General features: G+C 40.4%; 1 protein-coding gene across 3 annotated transcripts in view; it reads right to left on the reverse strand.

Moving 5' to 3' along the window:
* Positions 1 to 27,717, reverse strand: part of epha8 (eph receptor A8) — a 140,908-nt gene that overhangs the window by 24,322 nt on the left and 88,869 nt on the right. For all 3 annotated transcript variants that reach the window (XM_085353718.1, XM_085353716.1, XM_085353715.1), the window contains 4 exons: positions 8,144 to 8,299; positions 7,497 to 7,925; positions 5,254 to 5,378; positions 1,548 to 1,710 (listed from right to left, as the gene is read on the reverse strand). In XM_085353718.1, the coding sequence (XP_085209844.1) occupies positions 1,548 to 1,710; positions 5,254 to 5,378; positions 7,497 to 7,925; positions 8,144 to 8,299 (873 nt within the window). The remainder of the gene's footprint in view (positions 1 to 1,547; positions 1,711 to 5,253; positions 5,379 to 7,496; positions 7,926 to 8,143; positions 8,300 to 27,717) is intronic.

Consider the following 27,717-nt stretch of genomic DNA (forward strand, 5'->3'; position numbering starts at 1 on the left):
TGTGAGAAAATTATTGGCAATTTTCTGTAATTATGTGATATTGACAGCTGACCTAACGTTCACCCACATTTTTGCGTGGCTATTGGTAGTTGCTTTCTCTGTTTCAGAAACAGCTGATGAAATCAGCGTCTTGTACTTGTCAGGATTAAGAATAGAGATGTCATCATCCTGCGCCGGAGTCAGAATTGATTGCAAACGAAATGGCAAGACATGTGGATGAAATGGATGGACTGGGCTGTTGAAAGTCGGTTAACAGAAATAGCAAACCTTAAAAAACACATATAGATTTGACACATAGATGTTAGATTTAACAGTCTGAGCCAATGTCACAGCCTGTATGACTACCCAGCCACTGTCAACTGATTAGGGCAAAATAACCTCCACTACCAAACACTGACATGAACTAGATGTTAAAAAAAGCTGAATCCTGAAAAGACAGGATGGTGCCAAATGGTCCTCAAACTGGTCCCACTGCAAACCTTCACAATATATAGAGAACAATACAGAATTCTGCCAAAGGATAATTTACTAGACAAGTTAAAAATTTGACCTGATGTTGGAACTAAATACGGATCATCAAAGCCTTAATATTTTATTTTAAGTGACCAAATTTAACCAGTCCAGTTGTCACACATGAACTCGACTGTTGCCTATGCAAGCACGCAAAAGGAAAGCCCAGGGCTGCAGTTCATGTGCAAAAACAGCTAAAGACCTTTGGAAATGAAAGTTGGGTATCAGCAAAATAAAAGTTATTCTATCTTTGTCCTCTGGGAACCGTACACATGCCCATTGTTCATTAGAATCCACCCAGCGTGGACTAAAGTGGTGCACTGACTAAGCCATCTAGTCTTCATGTTAAGCGTCACAGGCTTGCGCACAACTCAGTTCTTAGAATTTGCATAGTTGCAGTTGGCAAAACACACAAAACTTGGGACTTATTGATTACTCAGCATGAAGGCTCATGGAATGTGTACAGCCCTCTTGTTCAGTCAGCGAGAGTTTGGTCCGGTGAACAGCCTCCGAAAGGAGGCTATTAGTCAGTGAAACAGCACTGGGACTCCAACTAGGCAGGTGGTTGAGCTTTGCAGACCTAGCGCCTGCTCAGGACATTATCTGCCAAATCCCTTATTAGGAAAGAAAAATATTCGAATAGAAGTTTTCTGTAACAGTCTGTGTTGTTCTTACTTCAGGTGAAAGACATGAAACTTCTACCCCACAGCAGCACTGTGTTTAGCTGTTTGAAGCCTGTGTAGGCTGCAGCTTTGCTGACAGGGGTGACCCTCTAACAAAGCACAGATCAATGGAACAGAGGGGTGGACTGGGGCAGTTATCACCCAAACCTTTCCAGCCTAGGACCATGCTGTGCTGTTTGGCTTGACTTTGAGGTGATAGTCTTTTAACTGTTGTTACTGGACTTTTTTTTCCCAGTGTATCAAAGGTTTCTAGTGACTCATGGAGAGCAGGAGATTTTACCAAACAATTTAGCGATACAGCGTTTTCTCTTTTCTTTTCTCCTCGCAGACCAGTGTACACGCACATACACACACCTGCTTTCCCAGTCTGGATCTCTATGTTCTGGCTGAAGCGTCCGCAGCCTGCTGAGGTTCTGGCTCGGACCTGGAAGATATACTTGGTACCTGGCTTCAGCCCTGACACTCGGGCGCTGGTGTTTTTGGACTTCAGAGTGGAGTAACTGTGCTCTTCATTATCCTGCAAGAATGACAAATACATCTAAAGATTAGGGTTGTGAAGATTGGTGTGACTTCCAAAAATGTGTTTCAGAAATGAATTAAATCAGTCGGCTGTTATTCTCGAGGTGTGGAGTAATGTTCCTAAACAAATGCTTTGCTAAGCACGTTTTACATTCAAGTTGTTATTTGGCATCAGTGCGCGATGCATTAAACTGTAACAACAGCAAGACCAAATCTAAGCAAGAAACCTTTAGGGTCTACACTAAGCTAGACTGTTTTTGTGACTAAGCCTGTGACTGAATACCACAATGAAAAGTGAATAAAAATTTAAATATTAGCAGACTGGGGGGAAAAAAATCAAGTGGAAAACACAAAGCTGCAAATCAAAGTCTCTTTCTTGACAAACCCAGGTCCTCGATATTTATATATATATTACTGCATCCAGGAACACCTGCAAAAAACATAACAATGAGATACAAAAATTGCAATATATAACACTCTGGGTTGACATAAAACTAAAATATTTACTTTAACACACAATTACATGAGTGGCTTTATTTCTTATTAATGAACAAGTGAATTCTAAAGCAGTGATACAAAATCCCACATTTCATTCAAAATGTGTTTTTTTAAAGAATAATGACATAACCCCCAAAAGCTGAGAGACTGTCTAAAATGTAAACAAAAGCACAATGTAATGATTTACATAAACCCGTATTTTGTTTATAATAGAACACAGAAACGTCCCAAATTCTAAATTAGAAAAATTGCAATTTTAAGCTCATTTAAATTAGATGAAGGCAACGCAATTAGGCTGGGATGTTTACCAGTGTCGCTTCTTTTAATAACAGTCTGTACTGGATTTTTGGGAGAGGATGCTGTCCCATTCTTGTCTGATCTAGACAACAGTCCTGGGTCCCAGGTCTTCTTAGTCATAGTTTTCATTTCATGATATGCCATGAGAGTTGCAAGTCAGTGGATTCTGTTCTTATTTACATTTTATATACACCCTTTCTACAAATAATAAATAAAACCACACAGTAAAGACAAATATATATGTCCCAATATAAAAACACACAGTCCAACGTACAGTCTTGCAGGCTGTTCTGCTTACACACTTCATGCACACACTGGATGCAAACAAGCCAAGAATAATGGACACAAAAAATTGAAGGAAATGCTAACTACTGATTCAGCCAAATTAGTGGGCTGATCCATCATCAGTGTTCATCATCATCTCTGATAGATAAATAACCAAAATCAGTTGTAATCCCAGTAGCTCTCCAACAGAAATGCTATTTATTCTTTCTATGCCTCTATAAAACACTTAGCTCAGTGTGAATAGTGCCATACATGGAAACTTACCTTGCTGTACACATACAATTAGTAAATCTCATACAGCACACATTATTTAAGATGCTTTATCTGCCCACAGCTGCTACACATCTGCAAGCTGCTTAGCAACCCGACTTTTTCTCATTCTCTTTCTTTTTATATTGCATCCTCATCTGTGTTTTGTAGGCAATTAAAAACTTTTTACTGTGTATTCCATTTTTAACAAAAACAAACTTAAACAACAGGCAGATGATATTCTTCAAACCAACAATTTAAACTACATTTATCACATGAATGCATGAACACTATAGTTTATTTGGACTCCTTTCCAAATGCGCTATTATTCTTCCATGAAAACCCACCAGAGCGCCAAATGTGTATTGATCCATGGCTGACAATAGACCTCAACAAGATGCAGCATTTCCACCTGTTTGAGTAATATTTAATCAAAGCTACAGTGCCACCATTGTTTTAAAAAAGTAACTGAGCTTTTTTTGGAAATGACACTTTATTATTGAGGCCCATTTCTTATGATGAATCTCTTCAGTATGAAGCAGAGGACCTGGATCTGAGGTTTGCAGACACCGTAGAAAAGATGTAATGAATTATGAGGCAGAATTATAGGATTCGGTGACAATAAGGAAACTGCAGCCCAGATTTATCCTGTAAGTGCCTTTAAAGACGACTGAAAAAAATGGAAGATCACACTGAATCTACCACAGCTATCACAACACTCACTTTATTTCTTACAGTCTTCTTTAACTAGTAGACTCATTAGAGCCAATGCTGAACACAGGAAATGAATATAACCTGCTCTGTCAGTTAGACTTTATTGCCATGTAAATGCCTCAGAAAATCTTTTCATCTGCTTCTGTCAGTCAGAAAAATGAACCCTGAATCGTGTTTGTCCTATTTTCTTGTTTCTTTTTTGATATTAGATTCATTTGTGATGCATCTTTTAGTTAAAAGTGAATTGTCAATATTATTATGCATACCTATCTGTGTTACAAAATTCAGCTGTTTTCATGTACATATTCATCAAAAAGGGGATGTGCAGTTTATCATATTCCTATTTTGAAGTCTTGATCATGTTCATCATTATCATATCATTATCAATAATTTAGACATATTTTAAATGTGTGGTGGAAAAACACTCAACAAAACAATATAAAGAGTTACAAGGTGCATGGAGACAGTAGAGCAGCTGAATCATTTGGGTGTCCCGGGGAAGGATAACAGCCAAATTATAAAGTGTTGGCTCTCTCTTGTTTTCATCATCGTCAGCTGCAGCAGCCACCATCCTCGCCGTGACTCACTGTTGTTCAGTACAGTACTAAAAAAACCTTACGAAAGCACATTGCTGACTTGTCCACTTGAAAATCCCCCACAGGCGTCTCACCCCTGAGCGAGGCCAGATTAAGACAGCAGCGCAAGAGACGAGCTAATCCTTCAGAACTCCCCACACCATCCTGCTTGTTTGGCTATGAGACCGCCGGCTCTCAGGCTGCTCCCTCTGCAATTAGCTGATTTCTATCAAACCACACACACACACACACACACACACACACACACACACACACACACACACAGAAAACCACACATACTCACCCAAATGCACACACACACACACACACACACACACACACACACACACACACACACAGAAAACCACACATACTCACCCAAATGCACATACATGCACACACACACACACACACACACACACACACACACACACACACACACACACACACACACACAGAAAACCACACATACTCACCCAAATGCACATACATGCACATTCAGGCAAACACTTGTGGCAATTAGCTTATCGACAGGTCACGCCCGCCAAGCCGCTCGCTGCCACTGTCCCTTTCGCTAAGTTGAAAAACTACACCGTCTCATTCGCTTTCTGGCTCTCATTCTCTCAAAACCCCATTTCCTTTCAAGTAGCTCAGCTGCCAGCAGGGTCTTTTTCTTGTATTAAGTTATCCTGCGTCTGTCCAACCGTCACTCCTCTGTTTTCACAATATTGTGCCTCAGCTTAGTCGAGGCCCTTTGAAGACAATGCGTTTACAGGTACAGTTTTTCCTCTCATGAGATGCCTGAAGAGTTTCACGTAAGTTCTTTTTGGAAAATAAGCACAATAGGTTGGCATCGGCCTCAAACAAGTGACTACAGAACTGTTTTTAAGGCTTGAGTGGTACAGATGTAGCAACTGGCGTACCTTCTCATAATATTTGATGTCGTACTCGAGGATAACTCCGTTGGGCTGATCGGGTTCGTGCCACAGCAGAGTCACGCTGTTCTGACTGGTGTTCTCCTGCCGGATCGCTAACACTTCAGAGGGGGCTGCACAAGAAACAGGGAAGACAAGGTTTTGTCAACTCTAGATGTTTTTCCATGGTTACAGAGCGTAAGGAGATGAGGTTACTATAAAGTAAGTAAAGGCCTACTCTGACAGGCTTTTTGTTTTGTTTGTTTTTTCACCTGCTGTTAGCTTTAAGCTGCAACTCACTCGCTGATGGCGTCCAACTTTATTTCTAGAGTTTCTAGAATTTTAACTGCTAATAAGATCGAGGTTCTAATTGTTGCCCAAGGCAAGGTGTAATTAACAAAGATTAAAAGATTTCTTGATGAAGTCTTACTTTAAACCTAGATTAAATGTAATTCTGTTGCACAAAAATATTGTATTGTTATCAGTGTATTAACTTGGCTTTTTACTTGTGTGCTGTACTCACATTTGGTCTTAAAATTAATTCAAAGTTGTATTACAGATGTATTAAAAAGAACAAACACTGCTTTTCACCTCCTGTCATTTGTACCAGACGTCCTTTTGGAGACATGCATTAGTCAGTGAGTGACACTAACAGTTACTTCCAACTAGTCAACCAGAGACTGATTACAAGTCATTGCTGTCACATTCATCACAACAGAAATGGGCCGAGTTCTGTTCATGACGTCAGCGTGGAGCATAGAAGAAAGTTAGCCATGAGTTCTGTTTGCTGACAGTAGCAACTATTCCAACTAGTCCTTACAGAAACAAAGTGCACATTGCACAACCTGTTTTTCATTGTCAGCACAAAATGTCACTGAGACAGCACATTCCTTTTAAATATTGTTATTTTGGCACTTCTGCACATTTGACAGTAAAAGAACTACAAAGTGAGAAAAGTATGTCTGATACAGAGCCAAGGCTCCGAATGATGTGACTGCAAGTGAGTCGCCAATAACTCACAGGTGACTTTTAAACTTGAGATTTAAACATTTTATTTCATTTAATTTTCATGACATTTCTCTTCTTTTGGCTTCGGATTATTATATAGTTTTCACACTGACTTATTTCAGGTTAGATGTGTGCACTTGCATGTATGAACATGCACCACTGATGCAATCATATCTTATGCTACCAATATAAACCAGTCACAATCCTGCTTCAGTGCACCTTTATAGATCTGTAACGCCGTTGTCATCCATTTACTTTATGTGCTACACGTACAGATTTTGTATTTATGATTATTTATTTTATTACTTAACACCACACTCCCTTTAAGCCAACTTATTTCTGAATGGCTCAGAGCATGAGATTTGTAAGGAGGGTGGAGATTCTGTGTCTACTAAAGCCTTGGGCCTGAGATGACCACATCCGTGATGTCATAGATCCAAGAGTAGACATAATTGTCTGACGCCTGTGCTTTTGCCTCACAGGGATCTCTTTAATATTCACTGGCTTTATTTTAATTAGAAACTACACCACTGTAACAGAATATAAATGACAGAAAATAAAGAAAGTCTCCTTAATGTATTTGTGAGAGATTTACAAACTCTTTAAATCTTTACCAAAAGACTTACAAACATTTCTACTTGCGAATTCTCTTGAACTCACAGTTCGTTTTCTGCTGTCATTACTTTTTCAGTTTCTGTTAAGACACTTTCTCTTTTATTTCAAAATCTCTGTCATACAACTCAATTGTTTCTACTTTAAAGTCTCTGAGAAAGTAGCCATTAGCATGGCGATCACTGAGCTACAGGCTTCAAATTGGAATTTACATCCTTGTACTCCATATTAGTTTACATTCCTTGTATTTTTTTCAGTTTTATATTTCCTAATTTTTTCTTTGTTTCTTTTTTGTGTTTCTTGTGAGTTCTTTGTATTACTATCTTCTGTTTTTGAATTTCTACACTTTACAGATCCTTGTGTGGAGGGTGTGGCTTGTTCTCCAGCTCCTCTGGAGAAAAACGTCTATTATATATGTGGGGACCAGGAAGTAATGAAGTCACAAATACACACCTAACCTAATGCTGACTCTTCACCAAGATCATTTCCTCTCATCGCACTTCAGACAGAAAAATTTATTTTGAGGAAAAGTACAAGCCAAATACACTGGATATACATAAGGTTGTGATTAACTGTGCTGCCTACTAAACTCCTCGTAATGATTTCCAGTACGTCATTGTTCTGAACCCTACCTGCCTGGTTCGTTGTGATGTTGACCACGGCGTAAGGTGTTGGCTCATTGGTTAGGTGTGACACTGCATTCATGGCCAGGATGCGGAAGGAGTAGTTGGTGTGGGCCACCAGGTTGAGCACTGTCACCCAAGACTCCTTCAGCCCGGTCTGGCGAGGAACGAATCGGACCGCAGCCGTGCCCGAACGCTCCACCATCCCTCCTCCCCCTGCCCCAACACTTGCCCCTCCACCTGCCTTCCCTCCACCAGTGATGCCTCCAGGGGAGGATGAACAGTCCTCACAGGGCCCTCCTTCTCCTGAGCACTTCATACACAACACGCTGTACTGCAAGTCGCTGCGACCCCCTGTATCCAGAGGACGGTCCCACTCTAAATTCACGGAGGTCCCATTGACTGAGGAGATGACGCTTACTGGAGCAGATGGAGGGCCTGGAGAAAAGAGAGATTTGAGTTCATTCGGAGGTTTGATCATGTCTGAAAAAAAAGTAAATTCGATTTCTCAGGCAAAGATAAGTTCAGCACATCATGTCATGGTTATCGTGTGCTGTTTGAGTGTGTTTATGTGCATGTCTTTTCACTTTTTCAAGGCAATCCCACACCTTGCCTGTGGGACTGGGCTTTCTGGTACACGGTGTTTTTGTACTTACGGGAGCATGGAGCTGCCGGTGTGTCATCTGCTGCCCGATAGTAGTTGGTGTCACAGGGGCAGGAGAGGGCGGCTCTGGTCTCTGAGTGGCTGTGTTGAGGACATTTACCACACAGACCATCGCCTGCCACCGGCTTATAGAAACCCACCTCACAGGCTGCAGAAACGGGGAGATAGAGACAGAGAAAGAGTGAGAGAGGGGCAGAGAGAATAAATAGAGTAAATAGAGACCTTGCAGGGAAGCTGCATTGCCATAATCACTCAGACCGTGATAAAATTCAGAGAGAGTGCATTCAGAGAGGCATGAATCACACTCTTATAGCAAGCTGTGCATATCAACGTGAAGCTTCAACTTTTTCAAAACTGTGTCATCTCCTCTAAAGCATTCATTTTAGGACATAGACCCATCCCAACTCCCCCTTAATCTATGTATAATTACAGGCCTTGTAACCGCAGAGACTGCAGAGCAGGGGAGATGAAAGTCATACTTCTTTCTGTCCAGATTTGGGCTGAAAAGGCGCTGCACTGTTGATACTCCCAGTGAGACCATCTGAATCCAGACCGTGTTTCAACCTTATTCAGCTGCTCTGATACATATTCACTTTTAACTCTGCACTGATTAATAATAGAGGGGCTCTGATAAATATATTCTCTTTCCAGGCAGTTAATAGGCTTCTGCTTTGGTAAATGGGGCAGGGGTAAACCTCGCGTACACGCAGCAAAGCATCATATATAAAAACGATGCACCCTGTTTGCGCTTCTTCGCACATGGTAATTTGCGATTCCCCAAAATGCTGTTTTAGTTTACAGATGCAGTCTTTGCCTAACCTTTCCTTCTAAAGCAAATAGAAGACCATTTTAGGGCTTTAGACATCAAAGACACTGAAAGAAACATAAAATGGAAAATCAAGAAGAGCAAATTTATAAGAAAATATACAGTTGACATGTATTCCTGATTATTGAAGACATTTTTAGATATGTTTGTAAACGATTAAAACCACTCCCCATGCAAATGTTCAGCAAATCCATTCAATGTAGGGTCAGGCATTTGATGCAGTTATTTTTATGATATTATATTTTGAGAATCCCTCATAAAGCAGCTTTTAGTTATTTAAAACAGACAATATAAGAATCCGTCCTTATCTAAAATCTACCCATCTTCAGTGAATGGGAAGTTGCTACCACAATAATGTAATCCCACTGGCTTCCCCACAGCTGAAATTACAGCTTTTATCTGTCTGAACCTGGTGGCAGTGGGAAGTCATCCGTCCACTACTCAGTAGGTATGCACAGGTAAGCTTTGACTGACATATGAATATGAAATGGAAATGGGGACAAAATACAAACAATGTGGAGGACTTCTTGGCTCCAAAAGTAAACCAAACCAAACAATCATGATGTTCCCTCCATGTGTCAGTAGACCTCTTCATTAGATGCTTTAGGCTTAACAAAGAACGGAAAGAAAACCTCTGATCTTTTACCCAAAAGGAAGTCAAACACCAGAGACCAATTAGCAATTGCAACACCAACTATGTCTTACACTACACCCACTTTGGAAAATATACAGTATTTATATACAAGATATGAACTAGAGATTTTGGGAGATACTTACACAGGTAACATGTAAATGACTTTCAGGGGGTAAAGGAGGAAGAGGCCATGGAGCCTCAGCAACAAGTGTTCGGGACACTGCCAGGTTTGTATTTCAGAGCCAGAAGTGGCCATATTTACACTGAAATGTGACCAGTTTTATTTGGGTTTACTTATATAACAAGAGCAATATAAAGCCTCACTTTATATTGTAAGCTAAGGGTGCTACAATTAGATACAAAAACAGTGCTAAATTATAAGCTACAGCTAGGAAGCAAGGTTAGTGAGCTGAATTCATGGCTGCAACACATACTTGCTAATTAATCTTGTGAGTGAATGAGCTGCCTGGACATGAGGACACAGGAGTAATTATGGAGACAGTGAGTTTTATTTAACAAAAAAAAAAAGCAAAAATATATTATATATAAGTAAACAAAAAAAAAAAAAAAAAAAAGTAATAAAAGCAACTTAACAAAATACCACCAAATTAATTGCATTAAAAAAAACTGACTTAACAGACAAGACAAAGTGGATTTAAATATTAGCTCATCAGACTAGTCTAACACACAAGGGACAACTGACAAAACACCCCCAAAATAATTAAATAGTTACTTCAGTTAATGGGAATCAAGCAGAAAACCAAATATGTCTCATAAGTTAAAGAAAGGAAACCAACACATTAACTTCCACTGTGTTTTTAATGCTTATTTTTCGATGGATCATATCCTTCATTGAACCTTTACTTGGATGTCTGTACACTCCAAGTACACACATACTAGATTTCACTCCATATTGGACTGTTATTACATTAGGTCACTGACTAAATCTGCCCAGACAGACACATCCATCCAACTTGTGCCAAAAAGCTTAAAACCTGCAGAAGTACATTTTGCCATGATGACCTACTGTGACAGGCAGAAAAATTCACAACATGAAAATCATATCAGCGAGGCTGGTAAACATTCTGTCAAAAAGGGGACTTTATATCGTAGCTTCAAAATCTGGCACCAAAGTTCTATTTTGAAGTGCAGCGAAAGCTTAAAGATTAATATATGCAAAACTGGCTATCAATTATTACGGAGAACCGCAGGGGACATGGGAGAAAAAAAAATTAAGACGGACTTTTGCGAGATCCCGAGTTAGTTTTGCGAGATTTCGCAAAACTAACTCGGGATCTCGCAAAAGTTTTGCGAGATTTCTCAAAAGTCCGTCTTAATTTTTTTTCTCCCATGTCCCCTGCGGGGCTCCGTAAATTATAATCAATTATTTGAGGAAATAATCCATTTAAAACCTGTCAAGTATAGTAACAAAACATTCTAAGAAACTGAAAGCAGCAACAGTGTCTGTCCTAGGAGGTGTCAGCAGTGTTTCAATGATAAAGGCATCCATATTAGTGGGTTCACCAAGACATTCTCAAGCCAGCTTAGAAGCATGTCCTAGGCCCAAGAGCCTCGTCCCGGCCTAAAACACCTCCCCTAAGAGGCACACAGAAATCAGATACTTGCCAGATAGAACAGAATAGACTAGACTAGAATAGAATAATCCTTTAATTGTCCCACAGGGGAAAAAACACATATACAAACAGAACAGGACACAGGACACAGGACACAGAACAGAAACACACAATATTTTTACATATCATGGACAATAGTTACCAAAACAGTACTGTACAGTTATTAAAATTAAAGTACAGATAATTAGCAAACCCAGGTTGTAGTGTGCAAACGGAGCAGGATACTGAAAGATGTTTAAAATACAGATTGTGTATTGTACATGTGCATTAAAAAGTTAGTTAGTTAGTATATATAAACTGAGAAAGTAATGTGCAAGTTATAACAGTAGTAGTTGTTCGGTTGATTAGTGCAAATTTCAGCGCTGATGTAAACATCTGTGTTTGTTGGGAGCCGTTTTGATTGTACAGTCTGACAGCTGCAGGGAGGAAGGACCTGCGGAAACGCATCTAGGATGCAGCAGTCAGATACCTGAGCCACATCATATAGCTCTTATCCAGTGTGGAGGAGTAACAGCTCTACTCACCCCATCTCTACAATAGAGCCCTGACACCCTTCAGAAGAGGTTAATTTCTTTCATTTCTTCACTGCCCACTGATTATAACCATAGATAAGGGAAGGAAAGTAGATCGACTGGTAATTGGACAGTTTTACATTCACACTCAGCAGCTTCCTCACCACAACAGACTGTAATGCAGTAAAGCAGATGCTGCACCAATCAGACAATCTACTCTACCCTCATCTGTGAGCAAATTCACCATACTTCACACTCGCAACTTGTTCCAGATGCACGGTGGGCATTCCACTGGTTTCCGGCTACAGAAAATCAGACTGGTTCCAAATTATGTCTGCAGCATTTTACATTCACATAATATTTACAGAAATCAGCAAAAAATATTGTACGTCAGTTTTTGTTTTTTTTACTTTATTTATTAATTAATTTTTTGAGAATATTTCATTGCACTCTGTATAAAAAGCTACATTACTGGTGTGGTAGCTTCCTCGACCTTTGTAAATGATACAATTCAAACGATATCATGACTGATATTTTCCATGAAGCAAAAGTTCGAACCGCTGATTTTAAATTAATAAACTCTACACAGAGAAGCTGTTTAGAGATCGTTAACCTACATTTTCTAAGACTCTGGGGGAAAAAAGCATTTTAAATTTGTAGTTTTTATCCTCTCCTGACTTTGTGTGATCAAACATCTCTTTTGCCATCTGTTGGGTTTTTGTACTTTTCTGTTCCAAACTGGTCATTTACAGTCTTTTAACTCTACAAATTTCAATGTAAAACAGGACTATTCTAAAGGCACTTAATTTATAAGAAACATTTCCATAATAGTAATACAGCCAGTAACAATATATTCTGGCTTTCGGAAGTTTTGGCATCTAACAATTACTAATTTAAATTTTTGGATGCTTTGGGACTGTAGAGCTAGTTGTTTGTTCAGGTGTTTTTATTATCACTGAGTGGTGTATACATAAGAAGCACCCCTCTGTATAATACCCTGTAATTTAATAGCACCACAAACAGAAGGTTTATCTTCCAAAATAACCATAAAGTTGACTTAACAGCTCTCTAAGACTCTAAGCAAAATGGCAGATTGACGCCGTGTTCATCATCTGTGGGTAACTTACAGTACTGTATAAGGGACTGACTAACAAGTCTAATAACAAAGCTAGCAAAATATGACATCACAAACAGCTGGAGCTGATATTGGTTGCAATACACAACAAGGATTTTAATTAATTACCTTTCATCAGGCTTGATGACTAGGGTTTTAGACAATGGTGCACGCACAGTGTTTTGTTAGTCTTGTCTGTAATTCAATCTCTATTATTTATAATTCACCATTTAATATACCATGACTTGCTCCTGTCTGCCTGTCCTTTCAGACAAAGATATAGGCGTCCATTAAGAGTGAGAAAGAGATCGAGTGAGGGGCTGCTGTGCTTCTAGATGTGTGTTTGTCATATAAAACCTGTCAGGGCTGATCACATCAAAAGACCTGGACAATCAATGTTATAAAAGAGCAACAGAAGACTTCTATGAGAAACGCATACATTAAAAGCTGGAAAAAAAGAAAAGTTCAGCTGAAAATTCTCTGACGTGCACACATTTTGTTTTCTCCAGAGACTCCAAAGAGTAAATAACAGAAATGCAAGGCTGGCAGCAACCTATGATTACATTTGTTAGCTTTTCAAACGCTACATTTAAACACCACATATTACTTGTGGTGTTACTGTCAAAATCAGAAAGCATAATTTTTCATACATATTGTTTTAATGCTATTCAGAGTTATCTTAAATTGCCTAACTAAATATATAATAATCTTCAGTAATATTGTCACATGTTGAAAATCTTAAATATCTTTAAGATGCCGCAAGGACATAAAGAAAGCCATAAGAAAACAGTTTTAGGGGGCTGACACATTTGGGAACACAAACCAGAATGGGGAGCTGAGGTCGGTCAGCTGGTAAGGAGGCAGAAACAGCTTGCTTTACCAGCTCACATTTATTCTGCTGTTTACGAACAAATCCTGTGCTGAGACAAAAATGACTGGCTTTTATTTACAGACATCAGGCTGACATGCCTGCAAAACCGAGAGGGATCTGCAGTGTTTGCAGCACATACTTCAGCTAAGACGGTTCGGGGGACTTTACTTCGAAGTCCATGGATTCCACCACAAAGCTCATTCTGGGTATTTATCCTTGGTTGTCAGCAGTGAGCGAGTCAGTATGTAAGCAGTATTGTCCCAAGTGAGACGAATATATTTTATTTTGCCACTTGGGGGCAGCAAAACAATCTTTAAATACATAATTCATACACTATTGCATCATAAAGTTGTTTACGGGAAATATGTCACACTTTAAGAACAATGTCAGTATTTATATGAAGCTGTGTTTTGGAGAATTTAAAGAATTAAAGTGTTCTTTAAACTCAGTTTTGGTCTCCATCAACTCATGAAGATGGTTGATCATTTATAATCGCATATTAAATTCTTCTGCATTAGTTGTCAAGTATGAACGATCAGATTTAAGTCTGGACTTTAAGTCTGATTAAGTCACTCCAAAATGGTGGACTTCTTTGAGTGTTTTGGATCATTGTCCTGCTGAAAAAGTGCACTTGACCCGAGCTTCACAGCTGGAAATTCCCCTTTATGATTTTTGGTAGAAATTCTGGTATTCATGGTTCCATTAGTTATGGTAAGTTTTCCAGGCCCACACTGTCACCACCATGTTTGACTGTTGGTATGATGTTCCTTTTATGAAATGATGTGTCAGTTTTACGCCGGTGAAATGGGACTGAAACCTTCCAAAAAGTTCCGATTTTGTCTCGTCAGTCTTTTGTGGCCTTCTGGATGACTCATCGATGCAGAGTAGTGAGGAATAGTTTTGGAAAGCCAGCCACTCCCAGCAAGGTTTACCACTGTTCCAAGTTTTCTCCATTTATAGATAATGTCTCTCACTATGGTTTGTTGGAGTCCCAAAGACTTTTTAGTTATTTTGTAACCGTTTACAGACTGATAAATGTCAGTTACTTTGTTTCTCATCTGTTCTTGAGTTAGATTATGCCATGATGTGTTAACATAATCTTAGGATGTCTAAGGAATGGAGAAGTGTACTGGTACAAGAACAAGAACAAGGCTGATGTGCAGAGCTTTAGTAACTACAGAGGGATAAAACTGATGAGCCACACCATGAAGATATGGGAGAGTTGTGTAGATTGACAAAGTTGTTGAAGCTTTGAGACCCTGGGGAGGTGGAGGGAAGCATGGGAGAAACGAGGATTGAGAAGCAAGTAAGAACCATGTCTGTGACAGGTGAAAAGGTGAAGATGTGAGGAACAGAGATAATGAAGGTGGGTGAGTTTAAAACTTGGGTTCAACCATCCATAGTGACAGACAGTGCACAAGAGAGCTAAAGAAGAGAGTGCAGGCAGGGTGGTGTGTGCAGAGATGAGTGCAGGGTGATTTGTGATAGAAAGATAGCAGCAAGAGTGAAAGGTTTACAAGATGGTAGTGAGACCTGTTATGACGTATGGGATGATGGTACTAACAAAAAGACAGGAGGTGGAGCTGCAGGTGGAGTTTAACATGCTACGATTTTCACTGGGAGTGAACAGGATGAACAAGGCTGGAAAGAAGTATATCAGAGAGACAAGTTGAGCATTTAGAGACAAAGTTAGAGAACTGAGATAGTTTGCACATGTGCAGATGAGGGAAAGTGAATGAACTGGACAAAGGATGCTTAATATTGAGCTTTTAGGCAAAAGGAAAAGAGAAAGAGTTCTTGGATGTAGTGAAAGAGGACATGCAGAGGTTTGGTGTGATGGAGAAGAATGCCAGGGATCGGGTGAGATGGAGGCAGATATGACCCCCAGAGGGAACATTTCAAAGAAGAAGAATCATGTAAATTAACCCACTGCCAAAAGTGAGAGTTGGGTAAAACTCAAACCTGAGATTTTAGGGAGGTAGAACAGATCAATATTTGGTTCAGAGGTCTTAAAAGTGATGGTGGAAACAAAATCTTGTGCTACACAAGTTTCACAGCCTTGTGTTCAGTCATGCAATTTGGCTGCAGGGCTGAATGCACTAGAAATGGATAAAAACACATCTGTTCATGTGCTTTCCCTTTCAGAATACTATGTCTGTAGTGACCTCTGTGACTGCCAGAAACAGGGCCTGTCAGACAGGACAAAAAAAATCCTGCATTTAAGTACAGTTTCCTGAAGAAAAAGCTGCCCAATAGCACAGAGACCTGCTACAGAGACAGTGGAGCTCAAGCTGCTGGTTAAGGTTAGTTTGTTACCTTGGCATCAACACACTCAGATATAAAAGAAAACCCTCAAAAAACAGCACAAAATTCTCCATTTATCAATAATTAAGATTCTTCCAGTTGGTGCAGAAGCTCATCCCCAACCTGCAGAGGGCACTCGACCCTTTTTTCAGCTGTGAACCGCCTCAGACTGGTGGGAATGAGCTTTCTTCAAAATGTTTCTGGGCTCAGCCTCAGAGATCAGATAAGGAGCTTGGTCATTCAAGAGGGTCCATATCATATCAAGAAGCGCACGTTGAGGTAAATGGGCAATCTAACTAGGATTTCTCCTGAATGTCTCTTAGGTGAGGTGTTTTTGGCACCTCCGAGCAGACCCTGGAAACACTGGAGATATTATGTTTCTTGGCTGGCATAAGGAATGGTAAATGGCCTGTATTTATATAGCACTTTACTAGTCCTTAAGGACCCCAAAGCGCTTTACATATCCAGTCATCCACCCATTCACACACTGGTGATGGCAGCTACATTGTATAGCCACAGCCACCCTGGGGCGCACTGACAGAGGCGAGGCTGCCGGACACTGGCGCCACCGGGCCCTCTGACCACCACCAGTAGGCAACGGGTGAAGTGCCTTGCCCAAGGACACAACCACCGAGACTGTCTGAGCCAGGGCGCGAACCGGCAACCTTCCGATTACAAGGCGAACTCCCAACTCTTGAGCCACGATCGCCCCTGTTGTCGAATGTCCCCCTGAAAAGATAAAGGAAGTGGCCAGGGAGAGGCAGGGTCCAGGCATCTCTGCGTAGACTGCTGCCTCTGTGACCTGGGCCCTGTTATCAGTTGTAGAAAATCCATGGAGGGATAATAATTTAGACCCCAAAATATGAAAATCTTACTATGAAAATCTAATTTTCAGTATATTATATAGTTTTAAACTGCTGAAATTTCCTTTAGATCAAAACCTCTAAATAAAAATTGCATTAGCTTCACTGAAATAGCAACCCACCACATAAACAGACCCACACTTATCTGCAAAAAAGAGGAACTGTTTGGATATGTATACACACACACAGACACACACACTCACGTGTATCTATAGATAAACAGACAGGGGGTGATAGTGTTCTGCTCTTTCACTCCCTAACAGGAGCCAGAAACTATTTGTGTTTACAATATTTATCTCAGACTGTTTTCTCTTCCTCCTTTTTTATCCCGTTAATCCCTCCATCCCTTGATGTTTTTTTGTGAAGCCCCTGAGTTGAAAAGCAGGTCACGATAAACATCGGAACAGCTCGTTCATCAATGGGAGAGGCGGCGAGAGCTTTGAAGTCTCTGACAGATTCACCAGGAGTTTCACGCACACACACACACTCGCGCACACACACAGAAAGGTTATGGTAATGCAAAAAACGCACAAACATACACATTAGGGTGATGTCTGATGCTGCCACAGTAACCACACGCAGCGTGAATCTATCAACCCACAGGTGAATATGCAAAGGCAGAGAGAAGGTGCTTTGTAGCAGGACCAGCTGTGATAACCTTTCATTTCACATCTGACGTGCTGCTCATTTGATGCTCTGGATGGAGGAAAAATTAAGATATAACTGGGAATTACAAAAACTAATGCCGTCATCAAAACACGAGTAACATGATCAACTAGTAAAAAATCTCATCAGTGCCAAGCAAAGACGAGCAGAACCAGCAGCCTATAGCAGGGCCTGCTTGGCTTTTTGTCTGCGTCACAAGGTCTGATGGATTGCTTCACAGCACAAAACAGAAACTGTTTCGGAGTGTTTCTTTCGCAGTCCCAAAGTTTTGATTGACAGCCAGAGATTGTCACTTTTGTTCACTCTCATTTCCAGCTATTTAAATTTCTGAATGTGCATTGCCAAATTCTACTTTAGCTAATCAACAGCAACCAGTAGCTGATGTTTGCTCTCACAATGAGTTTCAGGCATTGTTTCAGTGCATTTTGCAGCTGTAAGCACTTTTCTCTCCAAAGATATAGGAGATTAAACTCCAAATGTGATATTAAAGAAAATGCAAACTAATGAGCGCTCTTGATTTTATGTGCAAATTTCAACACTTATGTCACATTATGATTCCAGCTTCAAATTTCAATATGAAGCCTGTTTTACTGGGCTCTTAGCCCAGAAAGATGTTTGATAGGCACTTTATTGATCCCACAGGGGAAATGACTGTATTACAGCAGTGTGATAAAGAATAAGAACGGTATAATCTGCAGTTGTTAAAAGTACCACAGGCCCACAGTGAAGGCTGAACGTTTAAAAATGTGGGGATTTGCAAAGACTAAGAGAAGAAAATCAAAGATCCCTCTAAGTGTGAAATCCAATACTTCTATAATATTACATTTCAGGGCTACCCCTTTACAAAAAAGTATAATGTGGAGTTGATCTTCATTAAAAAGATCAGCTGCATGTGATACTTATCTCCTTCTGGTGCTATTTTAGTCATAGAAGCACGAGGCAGGCGCTTTAGTGAACGTGCCACACTCAGCAGTCGTCAGAAATGGTGCCAGTTATGTTTTATATAAGATCCACTCTGGTTCGTCTATAAGGAACTCCTGGATGGAGGTGGTTGATGCACTTATGCACAAAATCTGTCAGTAAAGAGAATACACGACAGCATCATAGGATGTTTCCATGAATGAATGAAGCAGGAGTCAAACATTACTCATGAAGAAGAATGGCAGAGCCACAACTATCATGCAGTACTGCTTACTACAAATAAAGGCTGAATAAAGATGAATTATGAGCATTTTACGTAGCACTGTGTTCTTAAAGTTGTTTCCCTTCAAAGTGACATTTGTGTGTTTGTTTTCGTGTTTCAATAAAGCGTGGATGTGAATTATTAGCCCAGTATTCCTGCAGCAGCTCCTCCTCGCCTGCACCTGCGTCTGCTTCTGTTCCTCCAACACAGAGATGATTTTAGCCTCCAGAACATTAATTAACGTCAACAACATTAATTAAAAGGCAGATTCCCCAAACATGTCAAGAGGAGAAATATTTAGGTTTGCTTAGCTAGAAAGTTCTAAATCCAAATACTGCGTTTGTGTGACGACTTGCTCGTCGCGTCAGGGATTGGCAGACATCTTCATAGCAGGAGAAGAAAAAAACCCTCGAGCGATAAAGAACTTGTAACATATTGAATTAAACATGCTACAAGTTTGAAAATAAAGCTGTGAACAAAACGTTGTTCGCAGCTTTGCAGCAGCATGAAATGCTAATTTTGTTGATTTTATAACAAACACTTGTTTTGATGTTTAACAACATGTATGCTCATCCTGGGAGCCAGAAGATTCAGACAGAATCAGTTCAAGCAACGATTTTTGTTCCACATGACACACAACAAGCACTGTTCTCATAAATCACACCTCACTGTCTAGTTTTAAATACAATACATTTTTAGTATTATTTAATAAGGATAAAAGCTGGTGACTCTGTTTTTCCTGTACATTAAACTTGTGTGTTTTTAGACAGTTTCCGCCTCTGTAGCTGCTGTTTTATTATTAAAATCTTACCCAAGCCTCATAACTGACCCTAAACTTCTGTGATTTGTCACCTCATCTCAGCTTTATTCCAATACTTTACCTTTAAACATTACGAAGTCTAAGCTGACCCCACCTCAGCCCTACCCCCAAGCCTAACCCTAACCTTATTTTTTGGAGAAAAGCAACATGAAAAAAAAAGTATGTGTACATAAAATGTTTAAGACACACATAAAAAACTATTTCCAGTCCCACCAAAAACAAAAAGTTCATTTTTGTTCATTTATTGTCTCCTCATTGCCAAGAGAACTATTTTAACCCTCTGAGGTCTAAACCTAATTTTAACCCTCTTGAGGCAGGCGTTGCCGATTTGCAACAGTTAAAAACTAACAACCTGATTACCCCACATACATATTTTATGAGGTTTTTTTTACTCAGAAGTACCACTGCAGGACTTGGTTGTGCATTAGCAACAAAAAGTTTAATTTGAGCCTGAGAGGGTTAAGGTGGAGTAGAGGGAGTGCTCCACTCCAGGGCCTGCCCAGCTGCCTCCGGGGAGCTCTGTCGTCAGTCTTGTTGTCAGGTATGTAGAAAGTATGCGGTACAACCAGTGTGTGGGCCACTCTTGCTTGTGTTGTTGTTGGTCAGTCAGCCAACCCTGCAGGACAACTGAGTTCTAAAGTACAAAGCGTGACAACAGGAGACCACGCCCACTTTTTAAATCTTGCGTAAGCTGAAGTTTATATCGTTCAACAGTCGAAAAATATACAAGTAGTATAATTTTCTGCACTCAGGTACTACTGAGCAATTAACCAAACCACTTCTTTGAAAGCTGTTCCAGTGAAACAAGGAGTTCTTAGAAATGCAGTCAAAACTTATCAATAAGGAAAGCCAGTCATAATTAAACAGCTGTGCTTTTATCTGCTTTTATGCAGTTTTCTGGTGAACAGGAAGCTGGCAGAGGTGTGGTGTGAAGTGGCTCAGATCCTTTAGGCCAACTGTTTACAGAGTATGTACTTTGGTAGTATGCATGAGTGTATGCATGTGTGGCTGTTTGCGTATTGCCCACCATGTCAGTACCTGTCAGTGTAGTGCACACGCTACAGCAGAATTTGCATCACAATGAATCTTAATAGCCATGTGCAGCATTGTGTGCTGACCTTGATTTATTCCTTGTATAAGTGGGTAAATAAGTGGGAGCTGGAGAAAGCACATCACTGTCCCATGCGTGAGGAGACTGTGAGGGAGGAGCACGGATGAGTGGGGGTTTCAAGTACAGCCTGGACGGGCCGGTGAAAGCTCACAGTGTTGGTGCAGCACTGGCTCTGAGCCCTCTCTGCTCCAATAAGGTAATTTTGTAATGCTGGGGAAAATATCTAATAAATCAATAAATAAAATCAATAAATCAATTCTGAAGGAGGAGCAAAATAGAAACATTGTGATGTTGTGTTAAAAGTCCAATGAACGATTAAAGGAAGGAAAAAACAGTCAAAATTTGATGAATCACATTAAAGTATCCTTACAGCACTGAGATGTGCATAGCAAGCAGTTGAAGTTGAAATGCATTAGTACGCTGATGGTCACACACTATGCCCCTCAATTAATTCTCAGCTATGCTGACTCCATTTGTTATTTCTTAATGGTTTTCTAGTAGAGCTTTTTGTTTGGTCCCTTTTTCTCCTGCTTAACTGACTGCTGCGCTGTACAAACGTCAAGTTTTCTTGCAGTGCCCATTGTGAAATATAGGCGCTAATTTTAAGCTCATTGCTACAGTCGTTTTTGTCTGTTTTGCTTTTGTTGCTGTTTGAATTGTTCTCCTTTTGCCTGTGGGTGCTTCAGTTTGCTCGCGTCGTAAAATCTGTTTGTTAGATTAATTGGTGTGGATGCAGGGTGACCAGATGTCCCATTTTATGTGGGACTGCACAGCATTTTTATCTCTTATCCTCCTGTCCCACATATTAAAGATGTTGCCCCACATTTTATAGGCTCCAGTTTACAAAGGTCAAATCGCATCTCAAAAGAAACATGTTGTTCAAAAACAGGTGTCATCCCTGCCATAGCACCCCCACTGAAACCCAAAGATGGCAGCTTTAAAAAACCTAGGGTTACAGCTTCCGTAAGTGTTTCCTTATACACTTACATATCCAGCGCTGATCTCTTAAACCTTGCAAAGCACTGACCTTATAATAAAAGATGCAGTCTCCAAAATCTAGTGATAAACGTTGCCAAAGGCTTCGAAGCTGCTTCCCCAGGGAGCAAATGAAGGCACTAACAAGCTGCTGAAGCTGTCTGAGTGATGGATGAACGTGCTGGTAAGATCAGCTTTGTAAATGGGACACTCACCATCCGCACTGTCCCTCCTGCTACATCAATAGTCCAGATACCAACAGCTGAATAGCTGCACTACTACATCTCACTGCACACTTTAAACGGGGACGTCACCTTCCAATGTGAGGTAAGCTCGATATACTTCTAACCCTGAGCAGAAAATGGATGGGGCTGGTTAAGGATCATTTAAGGACATTTAAGTTATGAATGGGTTCAGCTGAGCTGTGTTGAGGTCAAAAGACAGCACGTTTTTTAGTAAAACAACAGATTTTTGACCAATCCCTGCATTAACAGGTGCTTTAGTATATCTGATAGAGAAAAGATAGTCAGCAGGGTCACAGTAAATGTGAGGAAACATTTATTAGAGCTTGAACAAATGAGACCAAATGCTGTTAAACCTGCCGACTGGTTTTGAAATACTGCTGGCCATTTAACACCACAGCCCAAAATAAAAGGAAAAACATCCACTGGAGAAAAATGGCCAGCTTTACAGCTTCCGAGTTAAGAGCATTTGTTTCTCTGACTGAGTGCTTTGTCTTCCCCTGGCAATATGATCCAAACACACATTTAAAGTCATCTGTCTAGTAATTATCTGACCTGAGAGAGAAACTGTTGCTAGAGGGAAAAAAGGACTCAAAGCAAACTAGTTTCATGATATTGGTTTAGATTATCGGCTGTAACTGCACAAATGAGTTACCAGCATTTTACTGAGCAATAAAGTTTGCCAGGACCCAGTTAACTGTACAGTTTGCTAATCTTTTTGCTTTTAGCTACTAAATTAGATGTCTGATGTCAAATTAGACATCAGTGCTAATTTCATTGACCAATCCTTTTCGTCATAGTCTTCATCAACAACCTTTGTTTTTCCCGATGAGAACAAAAACTAGATAAAAACCTGTGCACAAAGAAAAAAATTATAATGAAGTGATATCAGTTTCATCAGCGAATAAAAGTGAGATAAAATATTCTCTGATACTTCCTGTTTCTCATGAAAATGTGACAGAAAACCTGTAGCTTTTGAGGCGTCACACCTACTTCAGTTCTACGATGTTAACACAGAGCTAGCAGCAGGAGATCCCTGAGCCTGACGAAAACAAGCTTGATTTTACAATGTTAAGAAGTAGAGATCTACAGGAGTTTTCCTTGAATAAATCCACTGCCATCAGCTCTGTGGGCTGTCTTTCACCATCAACACAGTAGTGAATAAGCTTGTTAGTTCTTTTACACAATTTGCTTTTTGTAAATTAAAAAAGAAATATTTTCTTATTATCAACTGGAAACTGGACTAACGTCACAAATGTTCCTTTCTGAAAACAACAAATGAGTAAAGGGATGGATTGCTTTTTAAAAAACTAAGCATCATGTGTGATACATTGCTTTCTGTGAGTAATGACCCCTACACTTTTGTATCATTATGATAAATGATACAACTGATTCCTCTTTTGTTGTCAACATTTCTGTAAGAAGAACTGATTTTAGAAAAACTAAGACAAATAACAAGTATGGCGTCGATGTCTTCAGTCCCTATACGTTCCTGCCTCCCCTCAGCTCGCCGTTGGCCTCCACGCTGAGTTCAAATCAATTCCATCAATGAAGCCATCACAAAGGGAACATTACCACAGTGTTTTCCTGTGGAACAGGCCTGGTAATTACAAATCAAACGAGACAAATACATCCCGGTTAATGAGCGTTAAACGGATGTTAATTATCCGATTGAATGGCTGTCACCATTAAACTGTGTCTAATGGAGGGAGTGGGAGGAGGAGAGGTGGGAGGGGTCGAGAAGAAGGGTAGCTTTTAAAAAAAAAGGGGGAAAAAAACAGGCATTCTGAAAGGCATATTAGCAGCAGATTGAGAAGATCAGACAGTGTGAAGCGCGTGTGTCGGAAACGCAAGCGAGAGGGGAAAGGCGTGGGGAGATGCAGCGGAGGGAGGGAGGAGGGGCGGGGAGGCTAAACTTTCCTCTTTTTCCGACATTAGCGATCGCTGCGACGCATCAGAGGGGAAATTAATCAACTGTTTTTGATTATTTATATATTTGAAAAGGACAAAGCTTGCGGGAGGAGGAGAGCTGAGAGGAGGCAGGAGTCACACTGCGCTAATGTGGTCACAGCCGGTCTACCAGGCAGCTCCAGTCAAAACAAATCCGTCACAGAAGGGTGGAAAAAAAGAAGAAAGTTCACACACTTAACATTCAAAACAGGGTACGACCCCTCTGTGATTCATCAAGAATGTAACAAGACGAGAATCTGGATTTGGATTATGTATGTACTGAACAACTAACAAACTGCTGTTTCAGGATGAACGTGCGAGTGTTTGAACACAAGCATCGTAAAAATCCTCACGGGATAAACAGAATTCCTGTCAGGAATGAAGGATGAAGGTCACCAAGTGCTGAGCTCGTCGGAACCATTCAACATCACCATCACCATCTAATAAATGCAGTTGTTATAAGCATGTTTGCTAAATTAGAAGTTTTTCACAGCTCCAGGTGTTTCGCTCGTGGAGGTCAAAAGGACAAGTGAGTTTCATGTTCTTGCATCTGCAGAGGATTGCTCCATCATTAAAAGGCTCCCCGTGGGTATTATTCTTAAGCTTTTTGGATAAAACATTACCCTAGTATTAATAGCAGCATTATAGTTATTTTATTATATTAACAAGCGCAGTCAACGTCCTGGAAATATCCAGGCTGAGCTTGTTTCCGGACATCAATTAATGCCGTTTTGTCAAAGCTGCTGATGTGGCTCATTTAGGCACATGGTGGCCTTTGATGGTGGAACTTAACACACCAGGTTACAGCATTAAGGTGACAGGTCTGTCACTCCCAAGTCATCATCGTTCAGTGAACCGGGTTGTTGTTGTGAAGGAGCATATTTGAACACGCATCACAATCTTTTCCTAAACTTCACCAAGTGGAGTTTAGTATCTAAAACTAACCAGGGAGTGATTGCAGCACTGAAAAAGTTCAGTCTTCAGTGGGGTCTACCAGAGCAGTGTTGGTATACTGCAGTGTCAAACTGTCACTGCTTTTTCTCTATGGCTTCAGCATAGAATATGAAGGAAGCACAGCTCATTCTTAATCATTAAAGACTTAAAAATAGCATGAATAATCTTAATTACTACTGATGACAATTAGAATCTGAAAAAGCTTTTTCTGACACCGCACTGATTACCAGCTGTGCAAACTGGCCCCACAGTGGATTGTAGATATATCGCAATACATGCTTTAAAAAAGCATTAGCGAGTTGCAGTGTTGCACATGCTGTGTAATTTATTTTAACTCAACTACATGTGCATTCACTAAAATGGATTTAAAATGTCATCCACTGCTCAACATAGGCTTAGACTTCCTTTGTGTAGTTTTGTGCACTAAAAAATTAAAGTGATCAGCTCTCTGTTTATCATTTTTTTAACAGCGCCCATATTTCTCACCTGCTTCCGAAGTTTCCCATTGCATTTCAAAATAATGTTTTAAGGAAAGGCCTAAAAAGAAACAATCATAAACTATATGACGTGATAATTTATGGCATATTATATTTGAGTTTTCAAAAAGAAAGTGAAAAATAGTTTATAAACTGATATAAGAGTGAGGATGACGATGATTGTTTTGGTTTTTTTAACGTGGCTATTTCTTTATTTCTCTTACTGTTGGCACTGAAATGCAGGCTTTTCTTTGAAAAATCATCGTCATTAAGAGAGAAAAAGCAGCTCATTAAAAAACAAACAAAAAAACAAAAAAAAACAAAATCAAAGCTTCAGAAATTTTGTGGGGAAAGAAATGAAGAATATAAAAGGATGAAAACAAATAAAGCTCAGATTTTCACCTATTTATTGCACCAAAAGAAAGAAAGAAATCAAATAAAGCTTTGACCCAACTTCAATCTCCACACATTTGAGCAAAAGCAGACAAAAAGCGAAAAGTTTGGCTCGGCTCGGGAACGAGAGCCAATTATGTGGTGAAGCAACGGCATTAGAGCCTCTGTGACTTTGAATAAGAAACGACAGATTACACAACATAAACTTTCTGTATTTCTATAGTCTCACTTTTATTTATCCAAGCAATCAACTGACATTGATGGAGGAGTGAAATTATGTCGCAGCTGGTTCCTCTACTTGAAATGCCAACATCATTGCAATTCACGGCACACACACACACACACACATACATTGGAGCACGCACATCCATACAAACTCTCATCCCTCCAGCGGAGGCCGTGAAAGAGCGAGAAGTAAATGACAGCGCCCCGTGTGCACATCAGTTTAACTCAACAAGAAGTCAGGGCAGAAAATCATTTGAAGAAGTCCCGCAGTCCCTTCAGATGGAGGCTGCCAGCTTCTCAGTGATCTGCTATCATGTTGCCTGTCTCTTTACTGTCAGCACTAATAGCTCTTAGACACTGGACCGGGACATGGGTGGCTACTGCAGGCCAAGGGTGGCACACACTCAATCAATAATGTAGCCAGCAGCTTCCCGGCCTTTTGTGTGCATATTTTCAGCCCTGAATTAAGCATTCATATGGGCTGCACATAAGAGGATTTGTTCGTGCCAGTGTGCGTCTTTGTGTTGCCGCTAACATGGGTATGCAAGTGTGTGTGTGTCTGCAAAGTTGCTTTGTGTGCTGACGTGCAGCCCTCTGCACCTGCTGTGGAGATAGGGCTTCGGCCAATCGCAACAAAGATTGGAGGGAAGTTTGAGTGACACAACTGTGCTGTGGCTGGCTGAGATACGATTCATTCTGTTATCTCTCTCTCTCTCTCTCACGCACACACACAAAGAGTCATGATGGCTTAACAGAATTAGATGTTTAATAATGCCAGTTATTCTCTTCCACTGATTCTCCTCTTTCCCCTTCTTTCCTTCCTCTCATCTCACCCATCTTTTCAGTTCTTTCCTTCTTCAGATCTTCTTTTCTCATCTCTCCTCACTTCTTCTACTCCATCTCCTTCATTACCTCCTTTTCTTCCCTATATTTTTCTATACTTCTCTGCTCTTTTCACCTGTTCTCTCTTCCCTTCTTTCATTTTTCTTCGCCCCACTTTCCTTTCATTGCTTGCTCCTTCCGTCTCCCGCATTTCTTTCCTTCTCCCCATCTGCTCTCTTTCCTTCACGCCCGTCTTTTAAACTCTTGTGTCTTCCTTTCTTAAGTCCTCGATCCTCCGACTCAATTTTCCTCTATCTCATTTCCATCTGTTCATTACTCTTCTGTCTTTCCTCTGCTGTCCTCCTCCTCCTCTCCTTTTTCCCCTTTCAGTTGTTCCAGATCCTCTCCTTTTCTCTTCTCCTTTGTCTCTCCTTCTCTCACCCTTTCATCTACTTTCCCCCTCTTTGCACCTCTCCTTCCCCTCCTTCCTTACTTTGTTGGACATCCACGGGCGAGGACCAACCGGACCAACACAAAAACACTAATTAGTCTTGGCACGGCAACAGCAAATCCCTCTCCACTGATGCTCCCGCCCCTTAACAAACAGATGTAGGCTGCTCACACGTTTGGACTCACACATTTGGACACACGCACACACATTTGTGCAATAACACACAGGGTCCCAGTGCCTGGTTTCCCAAAGCGCAGCATGCAGCCGCTGCAGCTGTGACGGCTGTTGTTCGGCGCTTTTGTGAAGGGGTTTTTGTTTGGCAACATCAGTGTGGCTGACGTGAATGTGATGAGTATTTAAATGTAGCAGCGTTATTATCAAGTTGAATATCCTAATTTGGCTGATTGAAATGTTTCAGTTTTGCCTCTTGCCATGCCCCACCAATCACAGCTCTGTGCTTGTCTGATTTACTCTGGAATATCAGCAAAACAATGGATACGACTATCATTCCCGAGACATCGTTGCAATGTTAGTCAAGAT

Source organism: Diplotaxodon limnothrissa, linkage group LG5 (assembly GCF_057381915.1).
Source record: "Diplotaxodon limnothrissa isolate DT_005_m linkage group LG5, D_limnothrissa_male_GT1.1, whole genome shotgun sequence".
NCBI classification, from domain to species: Eukaryota; Metazoa; Chordata; class Actinopteri; order Cichliformes; family Cichlidae; genus Diplotaxodon; species Diplotaxodon limnothrissa.